The sequence below is a fragment of the Octopus sinensis genome, linkage group LG1, assembly GCF_006345805.1.
Source record: "Octopus sinensis linkage group LG1, ASM634580v1, whole genome shotgun sequence".
NCBI classification, from domain to species: domain Eukaryota; kingdom Metazoa; phylum Mollusca; class Cephalopoda; order Octopoda; family Octopodidae; genus Octopus; species Octopus sinensis.
This window is the reverse complement of record NC_042997.1, coordinates 118,418,453-118,441,340: the sequence shown is the minus strand read 5'-3', so window position 1 is coordinate 118,441,340 and position 22,888 is coordinate 118,418,453. Positions and strand designations below refer to the sequence as shown.

General features: G+C 35.9%; 1 protein-coding gene across 1 annotated transcript in view; it reads left to right on the top strand.

The window, feature by feature from the left end:
• The first annotated feature begins 6,775 nt into the window (after positions 1 to 6,775).
• LOC115215557 overlaps positions 6,776 to 22,888 on the top strand; it is a 285,843-nt gene continuing 269,730 nt past the window's right edge. Inside the window, exon 1 of the mRNA XM_029784760.2 lies at positions 6,776 to 7,057. Coding sequence (XP_029640620.1) covers positions 7,016 to 7,057 — 42 coding nt within the window. The 5' untranslated portion in view covers positions 6,776 to 7,015. The remainder of the gene's footprint in view (positions 7,058 to 22,888) is intronic.

The window sequence follows — 22,888 nt, the reverse complement described above, 5'->3', positions numbered from 1 at the left end:
GTAAAACACTGGAATACTCACCTCTCACTATTTATCTCTGCTCTACCTCTATTCTGAGATAAATAACATCAAATCGGATTTTTTTTAAAGATTATTCCTTCAAAATTAAAATCAATCGCTAGTTATAATTGGTGTCGCGCCACATTATTTTTGTCCTGTGCTGCAATAATAAACAAGAGCACTCAGAGAGCGCAAACCTCCGCCAAGGTAACACCAACGTCCTAATTTCTTTTACTGAGCACATGGCTCTAAAAGGGAGGGGACAATACAAGTACATACATAACAATACCATGGGGTACATAAAAACCCATATCGTATGAAATTATCGATACAATTAAAAATGAGGATGGAATGACTTACCTGCCCTCCATAAGCAGGCAGTCTCATTTTACTGTTTTGATATAACGTTTTACCAACTGTTCAATATTCTGTCTTGTATCTGTTGGTTTTCCCTTTTTTTCTCCTCTTTTTTTTTTATTTACACAAAGTGACTAATTATTCAGTTCTTAAATTTCCTCCCTTACCCTCATTTACGCCAAGTACTTCATTAAACCTTTGAATGCCACCACCGGCGGCAATTCAGAACAATACTGTACTGGTGTCATTTCTCACTTTTCACCAAACAATTCCTTTAACCTTTCTCCTCTCTCTCTCTCTCTCTCTCTCTCTCTCTCTCTCTCTCTCTCTCTCTCTCTCTCTCTCTCTCTCTCTCTCAAGCAGAACTGCTTTCGAACCTGCATTCATCTAGTTGGATGGCAATTTAATTCTAATTACATTCTTCATTTTCGCAATCTTTTTTTTTTCTATCTCTTCACTTTTTGTGTATTGTAACATATTTCTTATTCGTTTTCTTTTCGGTGTCTCTCTCTGATTTTCTTCACCAATCTCTTCTACTGCTGCTGGTATTTCTATCTCTGTATGTCTCTCATTCTTTATTGTTATCTTTTCTCTTTCATCTTCCTTTTCCTTCTGTACTTTCTCCTCGTTGCTGATTGCTGATAAACGTTTCTCTCTTCGCTCCTCGACCCCTTCACTAACTTTTGTTCGCCTTTCATTTTTTCTCTGCTCTTTCGCTTTTCCTTCTTCCACATTCTGCGTCTTCACTCCATTTCCTTATCTTTTCTTCCTACGACGTTTTGGTGGTAAGTCCGCATTACTCTCCTTCCTCTTCACCACTGTATACCGTTCTTCCATACTTTGCTCTTCTACGGTTAAAACCCCTTCTTCTTGTTATTCTTTCCCTATCTCCTCCTCTTCGTGTTTCTGGGGATACTTGGCTTTCATGTGTACCCGTACTCCACATTGATAGCATACGGGAGGTCCTCCTTCCACTACAACTCTCAACTTCGTCCAATCTGGCAACACCAATTCCTCTACAATTTTGTGGAGGTCTGGTAAACTGATGTGAACCGACACCTCAAGGCCGTATACCCAGCACTTTACCTCCGTAGTTCTTGTGATTTTAAGTATTTTGGTTTCCTCTTCTGCATTATAGAGTATGGCTGCCACCAGTCACGTCTCGTCAATTTCTGTGGGCACTCTACCAATCCTAACTCTAGCCGCACGTTTGCCACAGTAAGTTGGCAGTAGTGCTCACTCAGTTGATCTCAAAGTCACAGTAGAGTGTTTTATCGCTTCTTGTTCACTTGCGAAGGGTACCTCCACTCTGCCGTATTTCTTTCCTCTGGTGTAGTACGTGGTTAGACTTTCGATTTCTTTCAAGCATTCTTCGACTGCCTCCACTGCAGCTATTTCAACTCTTTTTGTAGCAATAGACAGCGTTCTGTATATTACTGTCCTTTTTTCTGTTTTTTCATAATTTCCCTGAGCGGCGTCAACCTCAGGTTGTCTCCTTCCTTTCTTAACTATTCATTATACTTCTTAAAATTTGTTTTGTTCAGTTGAATTTCTCTAATTTTCAAGACATCTGCCGTTAGACTTTTCCCAGTCCCTGCAGCGTAACTGCCAGCTGGAATTGGTTGACTTTCCATAATATTGTTATTCCCAACTTCACCCATAAATGCGGAAGAAAATAAAAATTCACAGGTAACAATAAATTTAACAATTCACAAATACAACAATTAGGTGCGGTAGGCCTTCAACAATTTAAACAAGACTCACATGAAGCAAACACACATCAAATGCAACAGGGAATCAAATGACTCGACTAGAACACCAACGTCCTCTCAACGATTAACCAGAGAGGATTTTTAAAATGAGAATATCTTAAATAAAATCGACTGTTCTCACAAACGAGAATACTAAAAATGGTCCCGAACGCTCTCAAAAAGTTTTTAAAAAACGGAAAATAATCCAGAATCCTTCTCCAGTACCGGATCGATTCCAAAATTTAATCCGTTTGTGCCAGTTGAGGCCAAACATCCCTAAAAGTTTCATCCGAATCCATCCTACGGTTCTTGAGATATCGTGTCCCTGAACAAACAAACAAACAAAAAAACACGGCTGAAACAATACCTCCGCCATATCGAAGGCGGAGGCTATAAATACTAATGTAAAAAAAAAACGTTTTTAACATATTTTCATAGGCGCAGGAGTGGCTGTGTCGTAAATAGGCGCAGGAGTGGCTATATGGTAAGTAGCTTGATTACTAGTCACATGGTTCCGAGTTCCGTCCTTGGGCAAGTGCCTTCTACTATAACCTCGGGCCGACCAAAGCTTTGTGAGTGGATTTGGTAGACGGAAACTGAAAGAAGACCGCCGTATATATATATATATATATATATATATATATATTATATATATATATATATATATATATATATATATATATATATGTGTGTGTGTGTGTATGTATATGTATGTCTCCCCAATATTGCTTGACAACCGATGCTCGTGTGTGTACGTCCCCCGTAACTTAGCGGTTCGGCAAAGAGACCGATAAAATAAGTACTAGACTTACAAAGAATAAGTCATGGGGTCGACTTGCTCGACTAAAGGCGGTGCTCCAGCATGGCCGCAGTCAAAATGACTGAAACAAGTCAAAGAATAAAAGAATATTTCGAACAATGAGTGTCGATTATCTCAGAGATCTCTAGTATTTGCTTAGTACGTATTTTATCGAGTCCAGAATTTAAGACAGTAAACTTGACTCCAACAGAACTTACGTGGGCTAAGATTACGCGCCTTCATGGTCAGTTAAATTTAAGACAGTGTCACTTGACAACTTGCTGGGGCTGCCTGCTGAAGCCTAGCAGCAGGTATTTTATGGGGAAAAAATTTGACAAGGCAGTCAGTCGCCCGCTGACACTCGTTGACGCCACATCGAAGAGGCCAGGGAACAGAAGAAAGAACGAAGATATGCACCCAACATCAAAGCCGAAGACACCTCCGAAAGTGAGAGGGCTTCCACGTCAAAACGGTAGAGGAGTAGGGGCCGAAACTGGACGTTTTTCCTCCTGATGATGTCTTGAGCTAACTGGATCATATAAAGGACCTGTTGTGATAGCAGACCACGAAACACGGTTGAAATTCCTAGAATGTAACGAAACATCAATTAACCTCTGGGCATTTTGTCTGGCCCACCGGCCTTTTCGATATCAAGAATGATCTGTCGATAATTTACGTCTGCCGCTTCCTTAAGTTATGAAGTTTCGAGTAGCATCAAGTGTGCCAATGGTTGAACCAAACATTACAAGGCATAATTTTCTAAAACTCTTGAACCTCGGGGGTTATCTTTCCAAACTTAACTAATGCAAGTGAATGCGTCACTGCGTCACGTGTAGTGTAATGTTTACGACCACAGCGTCAGGTTTTTGATATCATACTCACTAGCAAAGAGTCGCGTATGATATAAAGGTTTCAATAACACAGCATCATATGTGGGGTGTAATATTTACTGCCACAAATGTCACATCTGTGATATTATGTTTAGCAACATATTCTTGCATGTGTGATATGATATTCACTACTACAGTGTCACATGAATGGTATCGTGTTTACAACAACAGCTTCACGTTTGAGACATAATTCTCATCACCAGCCAGCATTTTCATTAGGTAATTGCCATCCAAGGTTAAACAACTGATGGTCAACTTGTGAAATATAATTATACTTCATCTGACGTATGACTGGAATTTAAATGCTTTCTAATTGGAGATCCCATATGGCTTAGATCCCTCCAGGTTTGTCTTATGCATGCAGTACCGCCGTGTTTCTATATAGTGGCTATGATCAAGTCATCAAATTATTCAGATTAATCAGAAAGTATAAAAGAAGTGAAGTTGGTTTCTGTAAAAGTGGAATTTAATAAAAGTAAAACACTGTTTGAAAGAATTTCTAACAAAATACAATCTGAGCCGCGCAAGATTTGGTTTTTGTTATCCCATTTCATGTTAGTACAGATCACGTGATCGACCAGTATATTGGATGTTGTATACATCACTATTCATAATTCGCTTTGCATTGTATTTTTAGATTTCAAATGATGCCACACCGCTGACTAAGCGAGAAGGTCAATATGCTTGCTGATCGGAAGGTTAGTGTGACCCACTCGCAGCTGAGTGGACTGAAGCAACGTGAAATGAAGTGCTTTGCTGAAGAAAACAACGCATTGCTCGATCCGGTAATCAAACCTACCATCTGACGAACGAGAGTGGAACACACTAACTACTACACTACAAACATTCACACTGGTACAAATAATCATCTTCAGCCCCTGGATATTACTTTCCCGATTCCTAGGACTTATAGGGTCGATTACTCGATTGATTTCCACGGCGTATAAGTGACCGAATTCACTATATTTCCCCTAAACGAAACACTGGTCCGCCGTAGGGTTCCTCATTGACAGCTGAGATATCTGGAGCAACGTGAAATGAAATGTCTTGCTCAAGAACACAACGAACAACCAGTTTCAGAGATCGATACCAGTTCCGGATGATAAAAGTGCAAAGCGGACCCACGGTGGGATTTTAATCCGGAATAAGTATTACAAAGTAATTTACTCGATGTTCTAATGGCTGCGACAGATCACTTTCTTTAGTGACATATTAACAGAACCTATTATTAATCATCACAAGGCCTGAAATTTTAGAGAGACTAGGCGCTTTCATCGACTCGAATACTTTGCTGGTACTTATTTTATCGACACCGAAAAAATAAGAGGCAAAGCTGACCTTGGCAGAATTTGAACTAAGAATGTAAAGGCGGTTGAAATGCAGCTAAACTTTTTGCACGGCATGTTATCGATTCTGTCAGCTCGCTGCCTTCATCCTATTAGTAATAATTATTTCAATTTTTTGCAATAGGGGCAGCTTGGGTGGGTAGGGAGGAGTCGATCACATTAACCCCAGTATTCAACTGGTACCTATTTTATCGACCCTGAAAGGATGAAAAGCACAGTTGACCTCGGTGGAATTTGAACTCAAAGTAACGACGGGGGAAATACCGCTAAGCATTTCGTCCAGCGCTCTAACGATTCTGCCAGCTCGCCGCCTTCATCCTATTTGTAATAATTTTATATTTTGTCACGAAGCCGGCAATTTTAAAAGTAGGGTAATGTCGATATTACGAACCCTAGTACTTGATTGGCAATTTATTTTATTGACACCAGGGAGGAGGTAAAAATAAAACCGACTCCAGTCAGAATTTGAACTCAGTAATAAATCGGAAGAAATACCGCAAAGCAGTTGTTCCGACACTTTAACGGTTCTCCTAGGCTACCACCTTAAGGCTACTTTACTAATGCTTTCTATAATTATCTCAACTCCACTCAACAAGAGTGGAGGTGGCATACAAGACATACAGATGTCGAATGGAGATAAGGAACAGTTAACGCACTTCACCGAATTCAAACGGATGTCCGCCTCTTAGCAGCAGCATCTTTCTTTAGAAGCATTATATTATCCAAAGCATTATGTTATCCACAGCATTTTATGCATCACCGTTTTAATATTATCCAATTCTGAATGCTATTTATAAGCTCTAAGCTGCCTATATGTTTCTTTTGAGACAACAAATGATCTCTAAACCTCACAAAGAAAACTGTAATATTTATATTGTCATTAGTCTGTTGACTGACGACTTAACCCTGTTTAATACTATTACTATTCCTATTGCGGTTTATAGTTATTGTCATGGTTTTTATCAACATCATCATCATCAGCATCATCATCCTCCTCCTCCTCATCATCATCATCATCATCATCATCCTCACCATCATCATCACCAACATAATATAATATCCAAGGCAAGACTTAAACTCCAACTCTAAGACAATTCAAAAACAAAATCAAAAATTAGACAGCCCTGTCAGTCTTCAAACAACAGTTGCTTAATAAATGGAAATTATAGCGAACAATAAGCATTTCTATCTTTGATTGTCCTGCTATACCGAGTTCCTGTACATTGAGTGCATAAAAATGAAAAGAAAATTATTTATGGTTTGTGCAAATAATAGGCGGGGTGTCTTTGCAGACAAATTATAGACAAAAGCACGAACAGAATATGGCAAGTGTGAGGTAGTGGATAACTAATATTCCTACTGCTAATATCCAGCAGTTTTATTTATCATTGTTATGATCAGCGTGGGAAAACGTCTATTTTTATTTGCTGAGCGTGGAAAGTGTAGCAAGTCTCGAACATATCATACAACTTTTAGTCATAACCATAACATCATTCTATTGTTGGGAGAGGGAGAGTAAAAGAGAGGGATACAGAAAGAAAGAAAGAAAGAAAGAAAGAAAGAAAGGGGAAAATAAACAAAGAGAGAGAGAGAGAAAGAGAAAGAAAAGAATAAATAAATAATATAGTTGGAGAACATTCAGTGAAAACGAAATATAAGCGTAAATATATACTAAACATTAACATTCTCTATACAAACAGGAATATAAAGTCAAATCTTGGTGAAGAAAGCAAATTACTAATGTTTATACAGCAATGTACAGCAGATAGTTTGCTTGAGAGGAATGTAATAAACCTAAAACCATTTATGCAAAAGAATTTTCTCCTAGCAGGAAGAACATACGTTTCAGTATAATTAATTGTGGATTAAATTATGAGCGAGAAAAATTTCATGATGGATTCCTCCTTGCTAGAGGTAATATATTTGTTTCTTTTTACCGCCAATAATTCACATTATATCGGCTTTTTTATGTAGCTTGTTTCTGTTTTTTTATGCACTTATGATTGCAAATGTTAAAATTTATGTTATGATGGCTTGCAGACAAGAAAACAGTAACACATTTCAATATGTTCAAGGGGGAATTTTACCATAATGTTTCAGAATTGCAAATTTATTTCAAGTAGTATTTCAGAATATTTAAGGCTATGCGATTCATTTTAAACAGACGAATGTCGTTTTAAAATAAAACGGCAGCACATTCTGCACGTTTGCGAAAGTAAAGCCAAGTTGAATCATACAGGAGTCGTATATTCTCTTCTAAAATTTTAACACTTTGAAAACTTATTGTCTAGTCATTGATGTATATTTGAGTTTCGATGAAATGTATTATATAATAGGCACATCGAACAAATAAGTAATAGGGAATTCTTTACCATTGTCTAAACTCAAGAACAATATTGGGAGACATATTTTCTACTGAAAATTACGTCAATTCTAATGACTAATATATATATCTTGTATTCTTCCAATCATACAATGAAAGCAACCATTGTAGATCAACAGAACCCTTAACAACTGTGTAGTTATATGTTGAAGTCAGAGCATCTACATATGCGATATAGATCTTCATGACTGCCGTTGTATACCATAATTGGATTATGACCTAGATTTCCCTCAATGTTTCACTGTTTAATTTCGATTGTCTAATATATTTCTGTTTTGCTTTATTTTTGTGCTTTTCTTCTGTTTAGTTGCGAATTTCTGGAATTTAATTAGGAGAATACGTTCATGATTAGAATTAGTATAAAAAGGGTGTTTGGAAAAGAAACGTGGCTTTCTCAATTCAGGGATCACATATGAATCTATCAAGATTATTTTGTGCGCTGAAGCTGGGTTTAAGAGTCATCCTTGCTTGACGTATCTGCTAGTAAAAGGGCAAGACCTTTTATTGAATCTGTGATAGGGTCAAATATTAAAATATACATTCATGCCAACTCCAGTGACCATATTCTCTTCGTTTCAGTTGAGAAAATGTACTAAATATAAGTATGTTACTATAATCTTCCATAGTTTCGTGACTCCAAATGAATGATTATCCATTAAATGCGTTGCATGTCTATCGCATTTTTCATACCTAGGAGATCAGAGGACTTATTTTCAACAATTTTGTAAATTGTATTAAAATAAAATCTACATACGAAATAAATAATAGAACTGAGTTGGATTTCAGCTTCCCCCACCACTTCTCCGTGAATCAGAGAGTTGCAAAATTTTCCACACTCAGCTAATTTATCTTCGTATTAAAGAAACTAGTGTGTATACTATTTTCATATTTGGAACACACTCCAATTTTCATAAAACATGATGTAGAAATTGAAGATAAAATATGCCAAATGCTAATGGCGATCGTATTACTGCATTTCATTTGTTTAAAATTATCTTTATTATTTTCTATATTATCATGATCTTTCTTCTTTTACTCATTAAATCGCTTTCGCTATTAATTCTTTCGTTTAATGTACCTTCTATTATCATTAAACTTCACCATCTTTCAACTTTTCTCTTCATTTCTGTTCGTCATTGTTTTAAAGTTCTTCTTTGTATTTTTCATTCTTCGATTCTCATTTCTCTTACTCTTTTGTTTTACTTCCGCATTTTACACATTCCTCATCTCCATTTCTTCCTTTCAATATGCAATGATGAAAGATAAAGAAGAAGTATGACGCCAATTTAAATCTAATAACATTAACGATCGCCTTCTTTAATAAAATTACAAAATGATGAAACGTCTAGATAATTCTAATGATATATGTCTGTCCTTTACGTTATTGAATAACTGCGAAACAATTATATTTTCATAAATACCGCGAATAAGAAAAGTGAACTTAATAATCTATCATTTAAACAGCGGCGCTTAAACAAGTTTAGTAAACTCCAGTCATTCTGTTTTTCCAGATCTGTTTGCTCTCGCTTTTCGAACTTCAAACGAAATAAGTTGTGGAGGGTCCTTATAACATTTAACATATCTACGCCCTCAATCATAACGCCCTGTTTTAATATTTTACTTTCTCTCCCTCGCCCTCTTCTTGTTACTCCCTTCTCTCTCCATCTTCCTCTCGCTCCCTCCACATCTCTCTCTCCTTTGCCTTCTCTCTCTCTTACTCTCCTCCTCCTCCTCCTCTCTCTCTCTCTCCCCACATCAGATCATATACGTGTTCTTCATTATCCGCTTCATAGATTTTTCGTCAAATAGATACCCGAGCATTAGCGAAGTGTCGCTCGGAGACTCTCCTATTGACACCGACGTAAAGTGTGAAAAAATAACAGCAGGCATTAATTCTAGATCTGGGTGTCTAAAGTGCATGTGATTCAACATACACATATCATACACACTGTCCTGAACTGTGTTGATAACCTACATTACATTCACGTACAATAATAGATTTTACACTACCAGAAAATCAAGACTCGATATATATATATATATATATATAGGTAAACAGTAAAAATAATTACAGACATGGACAAGAACATGAAACACCACAGAGACGACACAAGAACCACAGGACGGGACATTCGAAGCCCTCAGTCATCAGTCAAGAACCAGATCATCTTAGCAATTTCGGCTGATTAATCTTGAGATTGCTCCGATATGGCCAGCCCGCCAAGGGAAATCTAAGCCAAGCGCATTAGATCCCCTGGAAGAAAGCTTCGAATGTATACAACACGAGGACGGAAAACGAACGAAGTACACGAACAAAAATACAGAATACGTGACACCAATAAGAATACAAAAACGTAAAAACAATAACGGTAAAAATAAAAAATAAACAACAAAACAAAACCAGGACGTAGGACAAGGGTCTTTCGACAGGACGAGTTGAGTATGGGGCTGGCTTGTGAAGTTGTGCCTAATGGCCGCAGGGAGACGAACAAATACGTGTTGCTTCTGCGACTGCTGGAACGAAAAGAGCGCTCAACAGCGGCTAGCGGTCACGTGAGAACAAAAGACAGGAGAAAGGGACAGATGAAAAGAGAGAGAAGGTGGACGAGGGAGGAGAAGAAAGAGACAGATCGAGGGGGCTGGAGGTGAGAGAGATAGAGAAAGAAAGAAAGGGGAATAAGGGAGGAGAGAGAGAGAGAGATGGGCGTATACATCGACATACACAAACACACACAAACACACACACACACACACTCACATATAATATACACATATGTGCGTGTATGTGTGTACGTATTGGTATATACACACAAAATATAACAAATTTACAATAACATACTTTTGCGATTGTGTACACATACGTACAAGTATAAATATACTTATAGCTACGTGTATAGCTACATACCTGACTTGATACATACATACATACATACATACATACATACATAGATACATACATACATACATACATACATACATACATACATACATACATACATGCATACATACATATAAGCTGTGTTTTAGTTTGTGCGTATGTTTGGCTTTCATTAAAATGAGTCAATAACAAATTTGCTTCTTTGTATTTTCTTGTTTAATTTATTTTTCTGGTGGTGGGGACAGTTTTGAAACCACATATAAATTAAAGTATATTTTCGTAAGATAATATTATTTTCCTTTTATTAATTTTATCACATATATATATATTTAAAAATTCTTTTATTGGTCTTAGACTGGCTGACAAATTATATGACATAAATAGTTGATATCGACACATGTAGACAAATAGAAAGGTTTCTTTTTTCATGTATGTAATTTTGTCTATTTTGAATAGTGCTAAGACTAAACGTGGGCATTGTTGTCGAATGGTGTAGAGAATAGAAAAGGATGAATTTAAGAGAAGAGGAGAAGCAAGGCGAGGCAATAGAAAAAAGTTATACGTAATTGTAGAGAGGTTAGTTAGGAAAGTGCAGACAAACAAAAAGATGGAATGATAGACAGAATAGATTAATAGATAGATGTATTAGATGACAAAGAAAGAGAGAAAGAGAAAATATGATGACAAGTAATTACGAGACAGATTGGGAAACAGACATCATGTTTATATACACAAATAGCAGGAGAGAAAACGATATAAGATGGATACACACACACACACACGTATATATATATATATATATATATATATATGTGTGTGTGTGTGTGTGTGTGTGTGTGTGTGTATGTATGTATGTATGTATGTATGTATGTATGTATAGCAGGATAGATAACTCGAGAGACAAGTCGACAGAGACAATATAACGGTTATATAGAAGAGCGTAGGCTCGAAACGTAAAATACTTTTTCAAGTCATGAGCGTTATACTAATACTTCTGTTTGTTTTCTGCACCACTTATCTTCGTCTTTTGCTTTTTTCGTGAACCCTCCCTATATATATATATATATATTCTCTTATTTGTTTCAGTCATCTGACTGCGGCTATGCTGGAGCAACGCCTTTAGTCGAGCAAATCGACCCCAGGTCTTATTCTTTGTAAACCTAGTACTTATTCTGTCGAACTCTTTTGCCGAACCACTAATTTACGGGGACGTAAACACACCAACATCAGTTGTCAAGCGATGATGGGTGGGGACAAACACAGACACACAAATATATATATATATATATATATACGACAGGTTTCTTTCAGTTTCTGAGTACCAAATCCACTCAAAAGGCTTTGGTCGGCCCGAGGCTATAGTAGAAGACTCTTGCCCAAGGTGCCACGCAGTGGGACTGAACCAGGAACCATGTGGTTGGGACACAAGCTTCTTACCACACAACCACGGCATATATATATACATAATACATACATACATACATACATACATACATACATACATACATACATACATACATACATACATATATATCGGGATAGATAATAATAACGAGAAAGCCAGACTGATATGGAAACGATAGACGATACGATATAAGGGATATATATATACAGGTAGCAAGATATGAAAGAGAGAGGCAAATGGTTAAAGAGAAATGTTGAAAGAAAAAAATCTAGGAATTAATGGGCCTGTACCGTAACGATGATGTTCGACTCGTTGCTAAGTGTTTTGTGTAGTTCTGTTGAAAATGTCATTTTTCTATTTACACGCTGTATTTACTTATTATTTCATAATAATTCACTGAGAAATTACAATTCTTTTATTTTATCTTTATTCGTGGAGAGTAATCGACATGTAGTGACTCATAACCAACCGGTTATGGCAATGTTAATGGTGTCAACGTTCGTAGTGCCACCACCTTATATCTCCTATACTCTTTCTTCTGCTCCTCCACTCTGTCACGAACGCCTCACATTTTATTAAGCAAATGGGTCACACTTGAATTTGTATGTAAAGCTTCTAGTCTAAGCTAGAAAGGATATACTATTTTGCTGATTGTTATTCTTTGTTTATGCTTTATTTCTCGGTGTTTTCCTCTTCATCCCCACTCAGTTTTATGTTACGCACGACAGATTTTAATACTTCCTTTTTTCATATATATATATATATATGTGTGTGTGTGTGTGTGTGTGTGTGTGTGTGTGTGTGTGTGTGTGTGGTGTGTGTGTGTGTGTGCGTGTGTGTGTGTTTAGAGAGAGAGAGAGAGAGAGAATATGTTCGTATGTATAAATATATAATGTGTATAAACGTACATACACACATATGTGTGCATGTATAAGAGTATGCATGGAGGTATGTGCGTATATATATATATATATATACAAACATACATACATACATACATACATACATACATACATACATACATACATACATACATACATACATATATATATATATATATATAATATATATATATGATGTATGTATGTATGTATGTATGTATGTGTGTATATCAAAATAAGCAACAAGGATGTCCAGAGGTAATGCAGTATGATCGTTTCAAGCAACTCCATTTAACTGAACAATGCAATCATTACATCAATTCAAATGCAGAGTAATCCTCAGCTGCATAAAGACATAGAATTTAATTAAATTAAAACAGATGGACACATTAGTATAATTTTACCAAAAATCTCCAACTAGGTAAGGAGATAGATAAAGAACATCCTGACTTAACTTCTGCTTAGGAGCTACTAAGGTATCAGGAAGAAAGACTTGTTACAGATATAGCTTGTCACTGTTTTAAGGGGTCAGTATTAATTTATGGACTAGTCTATCAAATCTTTGTATATCTAAGGCCAAAAGAACAAGGAGTAGTGTCTGCTAGGAAGTGGGGTTGAGGGAGTCGACAGAAATCATAGTAGGTATTGTCATAAAAAACTATCAAGATTTATTTGAGGCAATATAATGAGATTTGGTAAAGGAAATCTTAAATCAAGATGTTAGCTGACAATTAAAGGGGCAAGCCAATAGTAGATAATTGATAGTGAAACAGGGGAAATCTTATCATGTGGTACTATAGTAAAATATTTTAAACGATATTGTCATATTGTAGAAAGTTAAATGATTGCATTCTTCAATTAAATGGAGTTGCTTGAAACGATCGTACTGCATTACCTCTAGATATCCTTGTTGCTTATTTTGATATACATATACATACATACATACACTCAGAAGATTATTAAGAAGAATTTTATAACAAAAGGATAAAAAGATTTTTTGAATACTTTTGAGTATATACCAAACGTTTACCACAATAGAGGGAGGAAAAGAAATTATATAGAAATAGTTTAATATTTATACATATTGTATACTTAAATACTAACTTATCAGGTGATATATGTGAATATTGATCAATTGGCAATTACTGGTATTTAATAAAGGAGTACTGAGGTAAAATAACATGCTAGCTATGTATTAATTAAATTATAATTTAAGCAGTTTCTTTTAAGCAGTGAATATACCGGTATTGTTTTATATAAGTTATACAGGTACAAAAATTACATTTATTTTATAAATAAATAAAGGATATTATAAAATAATAAAATAATCAGGTGGGGCAGAACAACATAGAAAAGGAATAAAATAGAATAATCACTAAAACATGATAAAGTATATATATACATTATTTACATCAATAGAGAATATTTAAAGAAAATGTATAATAAGTTAAGTATACTAAACTAAAACTTATTTATATACTTGTTTAGCTAGTAGCAATACAGACTGATACCTAGTATTAGCTAAAGGAATATTGATGTTATAGGACATTCTAATTATATACTAATTTAAAACTAAGAGGTATATTATAGGTTTTTAGAAGTTGTTATTGTTACCCTATACATGGTATGTATAGTTTCCTAGGGGTACCTAGTAAGAAGGGCTACTTATATAAAGGCCCTTATAAATGCTAAGATCAGAAGTGTAGAGCACTTTAAGAAAGGGATAAATCAAGAAATTTCTAGAGACCATTTCCAAACACATTGCCATATTGTATAAGGTAAAAATTTACGGTAGTCAAGAAGATTATTAAGAATGATATCATAACAAAAGGATAAAACTTCTTTGAATACTTTTGAGTATATACCAAATTTTATCACAGTAGAGGGAGGAAAAGAAATTTCATAAAAATAGTTTTATATCTAGAGGTGGATCTTAGGTCGGCCGGGTCCCTAAATTAACGGGAGTGAGCGCTGCAAGTTTAGTATAGTCGAGCGATCAAGGATAAAGGTTCCCTCAACTCTGGATCACTCAACACTTGCCAGGAAATTTACAGCCATAGCAACCATTCCAAACGCTACCTGCTACAAGCATGGGATTCCGTGTTCTCCGATTAGATCCTGAACGGTGCTTACGATCTGAAAGCAGCCCAAGTGAAAAATCCCCTGTTCCTTTACTTTTGGCCCACAAAAAGTGGTCTAAGGGAGATAACTCGTACTGGTCTATTCATTCTCTGGCGACTTACTGGCCAAATGACAGTAACAGATTCCTGCCACCCAGAGGGGAAGAGTTACAATTGTCTTCGGCTTTAGAACCTGACGAGACGTTCACGGGGTTACTATTCTATTCATGAGTTATTTTTATTTACAGTTTTTTAATAAACAGGTATAAATAATTTATTCTGTTATAGTTTAAAATAGTTTATAATTACATGTATGCACTAATTTGAAAATTGCAAATATGTTAACGCACACACGTAAGTAATTTATTATACTACATGTTTATTGAGCTGCGAAATAATTGTTGTTAAATCAGAATTTTTTGAGTACCACTGGTTTAGTTGAAACAGACCGTATATTGTGACTTAAATATACATACATACATACATACATACATACATACATACATACATACATACATACATACATACATACATACATATAGTGGCCCTCTCAGTTATGCCTTCAAATACCCGGATAGCCATTCTGGCAAGCTATGCAGGTGATACGAAAGTCTCGCAGAAAATACAGAACCCCAGCGATGTTGCACACCTGCAGCAGAAGTTGGACTCAATTTACAGATGGGCTGAGGATAATAATATGCAGTTTAATATCCAGTTTAATTTAAGCCCTGCGCTACCAGCATCCAAATATATGAAACTTACTGGGTACACCGATCCACAGGGAATTTCAATCCCAGAGCCTAAGTCAGTGAGGGACCTGGGTATCGACATGAGTGATGATACCTCTTTCCAAGTGCACATTACCAGGATGGCGACAAAGTGCAGATGACTGGCTGGATGGATCCTTAGAACATTCAGAACTAGAGATAAGGAAACCATGATGGTCCTCTGGCGGACATTCGTCCTCAGCCGCCTGGATTACTGCTCACAGCTATGGTCACCCACCAGTGTGAGATTAACAGCAGACCTTGAAGCAATCCAGAGAAGATTCACAAAGAAGATCGTCCCTTTGCAATTGCTCAGCTACTGGGAAAGGTTGAAACAGCTAACACTCTAATCCCTGGAGAGAAGACGGGAGAGGAATGCAGTAATATATATCTGGAAGATCCTGGAAAGAATTGTGCCAAATTGTGGCATTGAAAGCTACACCAATGCTAGAACGGGACGACACTGCATAGTGCCAAAGATCCCAGCAATGTCATCAAGCTTCAGGACTATTTACTGCAACAGTCTGGGTTTCAAGGACCCACAACCTTTTCATATTCTCCCAAAGAGGCTGGGGAGCTTGCTCAAAGTAGATGTAGGGGTTTTTAAATCAAAGCTGGACCTCTTCCTATCGAGGGTCCCAGATGAAACTACCTCACGACAAGAGGTGCAAATGAGGGTAGCTATATCAAACTACATTCTTCACCAAGTACCACAGTTTGGAAGAGGCTCTTAGTAATAACGGTGTAGCAAAACGGCGGTGCATCAGCATGGCCGCAGCTCTGCAACAGCCTACAGAGGTAGAGTAATGTGCTTTATTAAAAAGCAGCAAAAATATCACAAAAACTGTTACTCAGAGTTTCGCGCTCCCGTTCGTCGGACAGTTTTGTTTAGAAATTCTAAACAAAACTGTCTGACGAACGTGAACGTGAAACCCTGAGCAACAGTTTTTGCTATACTTTTGCTGGTTTTTAATAAAGTATATGTGTGTGTGTGTATGTATGTATTTATATTTAAATACTTGCTCCTGTATCTACCATTAAGTGAGTAAGGAGCGCTGTTCAACCATCTCATTAGAAAATGCTTTTCATTTGTAAAGTTTATATTTTTGTCGGTGTTCTGCTTTAGGCGCCAATACAATAAGTAGCAATGAAATATTAAGAGCAATTAAGTCGATTACCGTCGTTCTTAAGTATTTGCCACTGAATTTGTTATATATTTATTTCCATAAATTCTTGGCTAAGAAAAATTGTCTATTTGGAAAAATATATATATTTTTTTAATTACATCTTCATTTTCAAGCAATTTTCTCATTACTAACATATTTCATAATTCTTCTCGCTAACATACAGACGAAAATATTATGCCTAATCATATATTTGTGCAGAAAACTAGTAAAGAAACACTCTACTAATTCAATATTAAAATTCTTTCTTTATGAAATATACCAGTGTTTAAGGTAATACAAGAAGTAAATATATACTTATCTATAATCAATACAGTGTAATATTCAGTAACTAGGAAATCATATCTTCACTTTTCCATGTTCGTGTTCTTTATATCTGTTCACCTTAGTGCACATCTTACTGACATTTCCATCTAGGAAATAGTTACGGTCATTGGGTAAATGTCATGTATTTCAGCCCTAGGCTGGACAATACTTTGTGCGTGGATTTGGTACAGAGAAACTCTGTCAAACTCAATTATGTATCAGGTTGTTCATCCTGTATTATTTTTGTTTTCAATCTACGTAGAAATAGCTCAGTTATTTCTGTTAATAAATCTATTATATAGATTACATACATTATATCATACCTTGATACTTCGTCGATTGACAAACCCATTGCGAGGCCACCGGTATTTAATAGAGTGTTAACACTTACAGGATGCAAATTAGTAATTTCAGGTTTCTGTAGTTACGGTAATTGCTGAGTATATAAACAGATTGGATGTATATTTCACTGGAATTATTCAAATTGGTGTCGCCACACCGGATAAGAATACAACAAATTTCGAAAATCATTTCTTTTTTACAATCTAAATTAGCCCTGTTTATAAGCCTACTATATACAAATAGCTAAATCCACAAGTTTTTTTTTTATTTTCTCTCTGTTTATTTTCTCTTATTCCTTTCTGTTGAAGAGCGTAGGCTCGAAACGTAAAAGACTTTCTCATTTTCCCGAGCGTCAAACTAATGCATCTGCCTGTTGTTCATACACCTGCCTTCGCTTTTTGTTTTTCTGTAAATTTAAACTCTATATAAATATGTGTGTATTCATATCTGTGTCTTTCTCTCCTCACCACATCGGTTGACAACGGGTGTTGCTATATTTGGGTAAGGTAACAATTCGGAAAAAGGATAACACAGAATAAGTGCTAAGCCTCGAAAATAAAAACTGGAATCACAAAAATATTTGGTTCAGAATATGTTTGTCCTGGTATAGGAGGAAAAATTACTTTCATTTTTCCCAGACTAAATTGTGAGTCCGAAATCTACACATTCAGTGGAAAATCTGTCCTTTAAATGTTGCATATTTCAATGTCCTTTAAATGTTGCATATTTCAATAATCGTTGGGAAATGTTTTATCAAAATTGATTCATAGAAAACCGAGAAGTTTTAAGCTATTAGCGTGGTTCTAGGTGTAAGTGTGTGCGTGTGTATGTGTGTGTGTGTGTGTGTGTGTGTGTATTTATGTATTAGTTCGAAATTTGTAGAAAAGGAAAAAAATTGCTAATGTTTTACAACTACAAGGAATAGTTTTATTCATCAAAGCATGCACCCATATTGTCTATACACTTTTGCTATTTCAGCGGTAGCTTGCCCAGCCCGAAACTGTAAAAGCCTGGCAATCTAGAGTCAGCAAAATCTTGGAGGGCCTGTTTTGCAGCATTGTCGAGATTAAATTTTTTCCTATCAAAATTTATCCAAATTCGGGAAGAAGTGGTAGTCAGTGGGGGCGAGATCAGGTGAGTATGGTGGATGATGGAGAACTTCCAACTCCAACTCTTGTATCACCAATGTCATTTATGCGATGTGTGGTCTGGCGTTTTCTTGCAATAAAATAGGAGTGGGTCTAATCTAGGTTGGGTTTTTTTTGTAAGTTTCTGCATCATTTTGTCCAGTTGGCTGCAGTATACTTCGGCCATTTTTTCTCTATTGGCAAAACATGTTGAAATAAACTGAATGATGACATATATACATACATACATACATACATACATACATACATACATACATACATACATACAAACATACATGCATGCATACATACATACATATATGGCTAGTACACTTTACGTTGTCGAGCGGTTACTGTTTATATCTCGTTCAGAGATGTATTAATGCTTTCAGACAGTTTTACTAAATCAGTGACAGTGGTTGCTGTGAAAAACGTTAAATATTATTATTTAAAAGGGTCTCCTCCATCGAAAACCGGTGTTTACCACGCGTTGACGAGAGGCAATTACCTTGAAACTATAGTCCGTATGTATCACTTAGGTTTTCGATGGAGGATGACCTCCCTTTTCAAATAACACAAGGGCACTGAAATTTTGTGTCTAAGGCCAGCTGGTGACGTTGATCTCCTGGGGCTAAAAGCATCAGTAACACCCCACCCCCAGTGGCTAGCCACATTCAGATGGCTAGTACACTTTACGTTGTCGAGCGGTTACTGTTTATATCTCGTTCAGAGATTTATTAATGCTTTCAGACAGTTTTTCTAAATCAGTGACAGTGGTTGCTGTGAAAAACGCTAAATGTTATTATTTGCAAGGGTCTCCTTCATCGAAAACCGGTGTTTACCATGCGTTGACGAGAGGCAATTACCTTGAAACTATAGTCCGTATGTATCACTTAGGTTTTCGATGGAGGATGACCTCCCTTTGCAAATAACACAAGGGCACTGAAATTTTGTGTCTAAGGCCAGCTGGTGACGTTGATCTCCTGGGGCTAAAAGCACCAGTAACACCCCACCCCCAGTGGCTAGCCACATTCAGATGGCTAGTACACTTTAGTTAAATATACACCATTTTATGAGAAACAAACATTAATGTTTGATAATTAATGCTATAAAGTTTAATAAGGGGCTCAAATTTGATCCCCTCCCCTAATTTTAAATTTTGAAGTATTTCATCCATTTATTTATTTATCTGTCCATCTATTTATCTCTGTCCGTTTATTCATAAGATATATTTATCAACTAAATGTGGCGGTCCTGTAGAGGACGTTGTTACTGTTGTTTATAGCCCCAGGAAGACATTCTTATTTATCTGTCTCTTTATATACATATCTATATGCTTACTTGATTTAAAATTTGGAAAACGCGGTTTCTTGCATATTCGGAATCTCCATCATTTAAAACATAGGGACAAACATTTCGAAAAAGTTGAAAATTTTAAAGGGGGTGGATGGTATATTGTTTTCGCATATTTGTAATCTCCGACATCTAAAACGTAGGAATCAGAAAAAAATTTTTTCAAAAAATGCGTTTTTCAAGGAGAGGTGTGAAACTGCATTAGCCTCGAAATCTCAACGTGTGCATGAGGGAAATTTCCAACTCAGAACCACAAAGAAAATGAAGCGAAGTTAGAGATGCCAGCTTCTATTTGTATACTTGTCTACAAACTCTTACAGCTTATTTTTAAAGAATATTCTATTGTTTTGTTTATACCCAAATAGTTTTTTTTTTAGATTTATTTCCCCCTTCTTTCCTCTCTGTTTCACTGTTGATCACTTTCTTCTTTTTACAAATCCCTTCTGCTTTTGCTGTTTCGATTTTTTTCTAATTTTTTCTATTTTTTGCTTTTATTACATTAGCATTTTGTAGATATTTCATCACCTTTTAGCTTCTCCAAATATTTTTTTCTCTCTGGGCCTTTTTCCTTCTCACACCAACTCGCTATGAGTGCGTGGTATTTACAGGACCTTTAAGACTTTGTACAATATACATTGCTTTATTTGTTCCCGATTTTACCATTTCGAGTTTAAATACCACCCATGTCAAATTTGCTTTCTGTCTTCCTTGCTCACTTGATACATTCAATTACAAGCTATACACTGTGGCCGATTTAACAGACTTTCTAATTGTGTCAAAATGTAAATAAAATACATGAAACCCCAAATTCCCATCCGACAAATAGCAGGTGAATCTCTAACAGCGTGTGAAGTGACACAGTGATCCCAATATACTAACCGACCTGGAATAGTGTCTAACTCTCACGCTCTATATTAATTATGTTAATACAACAGACAGACAGACAGACAGGCAGTCACACACACACACAAAATGACTATTTAAAGCAACAGAGACATCGTAAATTGCAAACATAAAGACGGGAAAGCAAATAGACTAGATGATAATTATATTAGGGAGTTTAAAAGAAAGTCGATCAATGCTGTAAGAGAGACGGAAATAGCAATGTATAAGTGTAGATACATAGATCGAGAGACAGTACTACAAAAAATGTCTATTATTTACTTCAAAAGCAGTTCCGATATTCAAATTAGTAGGGCAGCGAGCTGGCAGAATCGTTATCATGCCGGGAAAAATGCTTAGCGGCAGTTTGTCCTTCATTTCGTTCAAATCGTGCCGAGGTCGACCTTGCTTTTCATACTTTCGGAGTCAATAAACCAAGTACCAGTTGAACACTGGGGTCAATTATATCGACACCACCCCCTATGAAATTGATGGCTTTGTGCCAAAATTTGAAACTAATATTAATACTATATATTTTTTCTAGAAGGCACATGATGTATATCTTGCAGATAATAGAAGGATGAAATAAGGCAATGCTGTTTGATTTTCCATTTACTCAGCTCTAGTTCAGTGACTCCCATTACGGTCGAGTATTAAAATTGATATTTGATCAATGATTTTTATTTATACTTTCTGTTCACAACCTTTAATTTCACTCTTGCCTACACCTATCGTTACGCTTTTACCCCCACCATTCCATTTATTTTCTCATCCTTATTCTAGTTGAATGCAATCTATAAGGATTTTTTTTTATTCTACATTTTTTAAAATTCTAGACAGGTTTTCAACCACTCCCAACAACTGCAGAAAACTGAACAGAATGTTATGCACTATTCTCGTGGTTTCCATGAAATATTTCTTCATAGATCTTTGAAAGTTATAATGAAAATCCATTGGAAGGTTGAACAAAGATTGTGCGCTTGGCAATCACTTCATTTCGATCAATAACGCGATATATCTTGCAATTCTTTGCCTATTCTATCTAACTATTACTATGATTATTGGTCTAAAGAAATCCTTTATTACTGTTCTTCTGTGTGGCGTGATCTATTTATTGATCACCCATATAACACATCAGTTCAATCTTTATCAATCACTCTTGCACTTTATAGGTTTCTTCTACTATTTTTATTTCACTTTATAAAGTTGATTTATCTTGCTCTAACCTTTCTGAAGACAAGAATCTTTTGAATCTCATTCTTTGGTGTTCTTTTATTTTAGTTTTTCTTTCTGATCTTTGATCACTTTGCTTTCTCTTTTGCATCAAAAAAAAGTCTATATTTATGTATTCCATATTCCAGCATTTTATACATTCTCATGAGCAAAATATAATTTTCCTTTTACACTGTAGCAGTAGCGAGATTTTTCTTAGCATTGTTCTCAATCCATTGTTTAGTTATTTACCCATTAACTCACCCCGAAGCACACAACGGGGTGTACTGCTATTCATCATTCCGCTTGATTCTTTTCTTCAAGAATAAATCTTAGTGAAAAACGTCAACAAGTTCAAAAACTTCAATAGATGAGAATCCTACGGAGTTTTTACTTCAACGAATCAGAATTACTTGCAGTATTCCACCAAGCAATAATTATTTTTAATTGTCTTCTATATCCATGTAAACTACTTTTAGTATATCTTAATACTACCAAATCACTGTAGTCTGTATAAATCAAGATGTTGTATGTTTTCGTAACAATTACTGCATGTAACTGTAAGCAAAAAGAAATTGTGGTGTTTCTGAAATGGCCCGTGGCCGAAATACACTTCGATACAATTGATTCGTCTCAACACAAAAGCAAATTCAATTTTGTGATCTTAAAAAAAATCTATAAACTTTTATTAAGAAATGTACCAAACTATAAAGAGAGATTGTATTCAGCTGTTAGAAATGACCTGCTAGAAATAACAACTATATCCACTTCACATCACACCCTACTACATTATAAAGCGTTAGATACATTTAATACATGAGATAATGGGCACTCGTTAACAGAAAATAAAGACGATAAGGACTTGTCTTGAAACAGTACCCATAGACTTGATCAATAAGGGGTGA